General features: G+C 40.1%; 1 protein-coding gene across 1 annotated transcript; it reads right to left on the reverse strand.

Annotated features, from left to right (window-relative positions):
* On the reverse strand, positions 1–5,120 carry LOC141615042 (abscisic-aldehyde oxidase-like). The gene is made up of 9 exons (XM_074433628.1): positions 3,462–5,120; positions 3,068–3,327; positions 2,666–2,902; positions 2,302–2,520; positions 1,267–2,229; positions 1,003–1,098; positions 817–915; positions 536–725; positions 1–386 (listed from the first exon to the last, which is right to left on the reverse strand). The coding sequence occupies exons 1-9, from the start codon at positions 4,900–4,902 to the stop codon at positions 103–105; spliced, it is 3,789 nt and encodes a 1,262-aa protein (XP_074289729.1). The 5' UTR covers positions 4,903–5,120; the 3' UTR covers positions 1–102.
* Between the last annotated feature and the right edge of the window lie 586 nt (positions 5,121–5,706).

The following is a 5,706-nucleotide window of genomic DNA, read 5'->3' on the forward strand; positions in this document are numbered from 1 at the left end:
TTTATGATTACTTTCATCTTGTCCTCCATAATGTTCCCCCCAACTGGCGTATGAAAATTTCGAAGTTGTAGTTAAAATTTTACAAACTTTTTTAAGGTTACCTTATACTATTACCCATTCTCCCCCGCAAAAATATTTCACCCCTGTCGACTTTAAATCCTGGATCCGCCACTGATTAGCAAGTGAATTCTTCAAGTATGCTTCAACAATATTCAATCCACAAAGCTCCTTTACAACCGGCATGGTTGCCGGAACACTCAACTGAAACAAAGACTCGTCGCCGTCTAAGTCACCCCAAGAAGCGAGCTGCTTCCTAGCGTCTTTGACTGCTGCCCTTACTGCACAATGTACTGATGCTGCTAACAGCAGTGGTGGCTCTCCGGATGCTACAAAACAACAAAACAGATAGTGAGTCAGTCTCATGAATGTCGTAATAAAGTAATAATCTGATCGCTGACCATCAGATACTCGAGGTCGGGCAGCAAGATCTTATACAAGACTTACAGTTACTGTATAAAGAACATCACAGATATACCTTTGGATGAGAGAATCCGCTTCTGGTGGTGCCCGCTGTTCATCACCTCGACATTAAATTGTTTAGGTATAGTATCGACTGTTGGGATTTTGTATGTCCATGTGCTATCAGAAGTTACTAGTCCTTCAGGATTACTTAGATACTCTTCCATCAAGAAAAACCCGATTCCTTGCACAAATGAACCTTCTATCTGTACAAATTAAATGCTAATTACATGTTAAATCTTCTTACAGGTATGTATAGCCGTGAAGGCTTTTTGTAAATTTGCAGCCAAAACCAACCTGTCCGAGATCAACAGCAGGATTCAGACTCTGTCCACAGTCGTAAATGATGTCAGACCGTAAGATACTGGTTTCTCCTGTAAAAAGATTTATCTCTACCTGCGAAAGATAAAAAAAACTGTAGATAAGAAGGTGTGAATAAGGAAAGGGCCAAGCACAACTGCAGCAGGAAGTTTACCACTTTACCTCACTGACAGCAGCTCCATAGTTTAAATATTTATTGGAAGTAACCTCAGGCACAAAGTATGTACTTGCAGACAAACTCACTGAATGCATGGCCGCCTGCAATGAAAAACTAACATCATAAGACTTGATTCAGCCATCTCCTTTCCAATTTACCTAGACTCGGTCTAAAGTATCTGACATGTGTGTGGTCAAATGTCGGACAAGACTATGAAATGAAAACAGTCGTAATTTATCTTGACAATATCTGAATGAACAAGTAGTTACCGCTATCAATGTTTCCCAATTGACAGTGTCCATTTGTCCCTGCAGTCTCTCTTTGACAGCAGATAATCTTTCAACCAATAAACCACAACAAATCCTAACAGCTTCACAGCTAGACTCTGAAGTAGTACTTCCGGATGTTAACCCTCCTTGAATCATGCTTAATGTATCTGCTTGTATAACGCGTACCTTACCTAACAAGGTATCGGACCCTGCGCACTGTATCAAGCCAAGACCAAATGCAGTCACTTGCTGAACCTTTGTCCATAGACCTTGTCCAAGCTCAATTCCTCCAACTTCAACCACAATCGAACCATCAGGGAGAATGCTAACTTTGCCAGGTGTTGCCATCAGCGTAACTTCCTGAAAAATGGGTATTCTTGAAATTCCTCTTTTACTCCATTTGTGAGTGCGGTTAAAATTTTCTACCATCTCCCTTCTTAAGTAAAAATTCGAAGAGGAAGCTAGCTTATCCCAAATTAAGGGTAATGTATACTCTACTGCATCTCCATAACTATTCTCATAAAACAAGCTTAAGCTTTCGTAAGTGTGCAGGTTCCTGATTCTGACAACATCAACATCCATGGAAAGGGCTGACGCGACATTTTCTATTATAGCTTCAGCGATAAATGACCCTTGAATATCACCAGGAGCTCTCATGGAAGTTTTGCTTGGATGGTTGGTTTTGCATAGTTTGATATCAAATGATAAAGCACCCCAGTCATACTTCTTCAATCCGCCTATGAAGCAAAGCGGTATAATAGCGCTAACATCTGGAGCTATTCCTGCATTAATCAGTAAATCAAGATGCAAGGCTGTGATCTTCCCATCTGCTTTAAATCCAACACTGTAAGTGATTTTCATTGGATGTCTTCCTCCTGCCCTTATCATATCAGTTTTGCGGTTGAGATACGTCCTAACTGGACGACCAAGCTTGTGTGCAGCCAGTGCACAAGCTGTCGTAACCTGCAAGTTACGAAATTGTTTTGAGAATTATATTTCACGAATTAATTATCGAGGTAGAGGCAAAAAGCTTACAGGAAAAGCTTTATAAGCCTTCCCACCAAATCCACCTCCAACTCTTCTGGTAATGACGCGAACATTGTGTTCAGGGATTCCAAGACATCCGGCAATGGTAGTATGTAAAAATTGTGGAGCCTGAACAGAACTATAAACCACCAGACAATTATCTTCATCTGGAACAGCAAGAGCAGTTTGTGTCTCCATATAAAAGAAGTATTGTGATGGAAGTCGGATCTAAAAAATATTACGAACAGGAAGTCATTAAGAACTCGATATAGCACCTTCATTCCGTCACCCACAGACAAGAAATGAAAGACATGTAAATTAATTACAGGTAAAATAAAGCGGTCTCATCATAGACCGGTTGAGAATTTTAGACAGCGTAATTCATTAAAATTATTTGTACCTCAGTCAAGAGAATTTTTTGCTCAGCTTTTGTCATACCCTCAGAAAAGTTACCAACTGGTTTCGGGCAAATAAAAGGTGGGATGTCGAAAAAGCTAGATCTCTCGACAGCATCTTCAACAGTTAAAATGGGAGGATCCAAATTTTCTGTGTCATACTCGACTACTGCAGTTTCTGCTGCAATATCTGCATGTTTCTGTGAATCTGCGACCTGATATCAAGATAAAGAAAAAACAGGCTTTAATTAGACCATCAGTCTTGTATGAGACGGTCTCACATAAGTATATGGGTTAGTGAGTTTACATGTGAGACTGTCTTGTATACGTTTTGTGTTAAAAAGGAAACACAGCAGAGTATAACAGGAAGAACGACTTACAACTAGTGCGACAAGTTCACCAGCACACCTAGTGAGTTCATCAGCAAATAATGACTCGTTTCCAAGAGGTGATTTGTTTCCTAGATTCTCCCCTCCTTCAGGGATATCTTTATAAGTAATAACTGCGAGAACTCCGTCTGGAAGTGAATTAGATTGGAATTGCACACTCTTTACCCTTGCCAATGGCTTCGTGCTGTACACGAATGCTCCATAGAGACAGTCATTTGGAGAAGGAATATCATCTACATAGATGGCCTCACCTGCAGAAGATTAAACATTTTGACGCGGTTCATTTTTGGACCGGGTGGTTTCAGGTCAAGAAATCAGGTCTAATTTTGGTCTCAGATTGGGTCATTCATAATAGTTAGAGAAACAATTAACGCGTAAAGCATACCAGATGCTTGTAGTGCAGCTCCTGTTTTTGAAACAGGTTCCCCCACAGGACGATAATCGGTGCCAGGTACAATCACTTGCTTTGCAAGTGACATCAAAGGCTGGGAGTGACTGTTTTCATCCTCCAACAGTCCATCTCCAATTCCCGACTGAGAATCATTCATTCCATTCAAACCCAATTCGGAAATTTCAAAACCAGTATCAACCAGCCCATGAAGAAACTCGAAAACAAAGGCCTCTGCTAAGCTAACCCTATAAGATGAATGTGAAGTTCCATCTTCAGGCACGATACTAGCCCGAACCAACTTCATAGCTTCATATAGAACTTCACGGTCAAGCGTTTTTCCTTCTAGAAACTTCTCAACTTCTTTAGCCCTAATAGCATGCCTGGTTCCATAAGATCCAAAAGCCAACTGAATCTTGTTCATCATGAACCCATCAGAAGATTCACATTCAGAAACTTCAGCCAAGAAAGAAGCATTCAAATAAGGTAATGCATTACCCAAAGGACGGGGAGCAGCTCGATATGTTTCAAACATAACTTTAGACTGTAGCCCTGAATAAGTAGCCCTACATATCGGAATCTTGATATTTAATATTATATCTCGGTAATCTAAAGGAGGCCTTCCTAAGAATTCTTCCATAGTTATGGTTTCCCTTTTAGAACTGCTTATTATGTCGAGAGTTGTATCAACAGAAAGGAGAACAGTAGCAATATCAGAAGGGAAGCCGCATCTTTGCGCCATAGCTAGATTTCCACCAAGGCTAGCTGAATTTCTGATGGATCTAGAAGCAATTTTCTCGAAATGGTTGGCAATTTTACTTAAAACCAAATTATTTTGGCTACCTTCCTTCAGTTCTATAATGGCTTTCGAGATTGAAACCACTGACCCGAATATGACACCGGTAGAATCCTTCTTAATTATTGAGAGCTCATGAATGCTCTTCAGATCTATATATATGTCATAGTCTGCCAGTTCCTTATAGTAACCTGATCCCGTATTGCTAACGACTATTTTCACACGGTCCACTTCATGGCTCTTAAGTGACTGCAGAATGCTTTGGAGTTCCTCAATGGTAGAAGGGTTATACCAAGAAAATCTCCCTGAATTCAGCAGAAGATTAAACTTCAATTCATCCTTCAGAAACTTAGGAAATGTCGATTTCTGACAATTTGGATCATATAATGGCAGCTTTTTCACCTTAACGTCGTAACTGTCTTCTTTCTGCCAAAAGGAGTTTAATCCCAGATCCTCAATGTCCACATCATTTGCAAAGCTTTTACAGACATCTGTAATCGGTCTATAACCAGTACATCTACAGAGATTTCCTGCAATAGCCGTTTCAGCTTCAGAAACTGTAATCTTTGAAAACCCGGGAGTGGGATTAGGCCGATCACTCTTATCAGCATTAAGGATGGCAGAAAATAGAGAAACACACATTCCAGGGGTACAAAAGCCGCACTGAGAGGCGTGAAAACCTGCAAGTCTTTGGTGTATTGCATGAAATCCATCTTTGCTATTCCCGAGGCCTTCAGTTGTAGTGATTGCGCAATTGTGTATGCTGCAAAGTAGTGTCAGGCATGAATTTATAGAGTAATCCTCCACCTGATCATGAATCGGATCATATTTGGATAGCAGCACAGCACATGCACCACAGCCACCTGCATATTGTAAGAAACAGAATTAGGTATTAATTAGTTCTCTGCACCACAGCCACCTGCATCTTACTTAGTATTTACAGCTAATTAACACACACTATTTTGCATAAACCGAAACAACTGCCAAACTTAAATACAAGTAAATTTCAGAATGACTAATTTGGCCAATGACGGAAATAATATACTAACGGCTGAAGTGATCTCTAATTCATTGTCTTGTACAAAAATCCATAATATGGATATTCATCATTATCACGGTTTGCAGGCCGCGCAGAACTACTGTATGTGTATATGGTCATCATAACAACAGCAATAAAGAACAGTATAGCAACGCCTAAAACCTCCGTCTATAAAAAAGTAAATGGATCAGATGTTCTCAACCTTTCTCATGTTGAAAACCCGGATAGGCTAGTTCCATGACTCGGGATGAAACTTAGTCGAGAGTTGTGTCAACCAACTGCTCATTTCAGCTTGATTATATCATTCTATAAAGCCAAACTCACACAACTCTTCGTCTTAACAGCTTAGAACATTCATTTTTTTCGCTTTATACACGAGACATTCGGACATGGTTACATACTCTTTA

This window comes from Silene latifolia, chromosome 1 (genome assembly GCF_048544455.1).
Source record: "Silene latifolia isolate original U9 population chromosome 1, ASM4854445v1, whole genome shotgun sequence".
NCBI lineage: Eukaryota > Viridiplantae > Streptophyta > Magnoliopsida > Caryophyllales > Caryophyllaceae > Silene > Silene latifolia.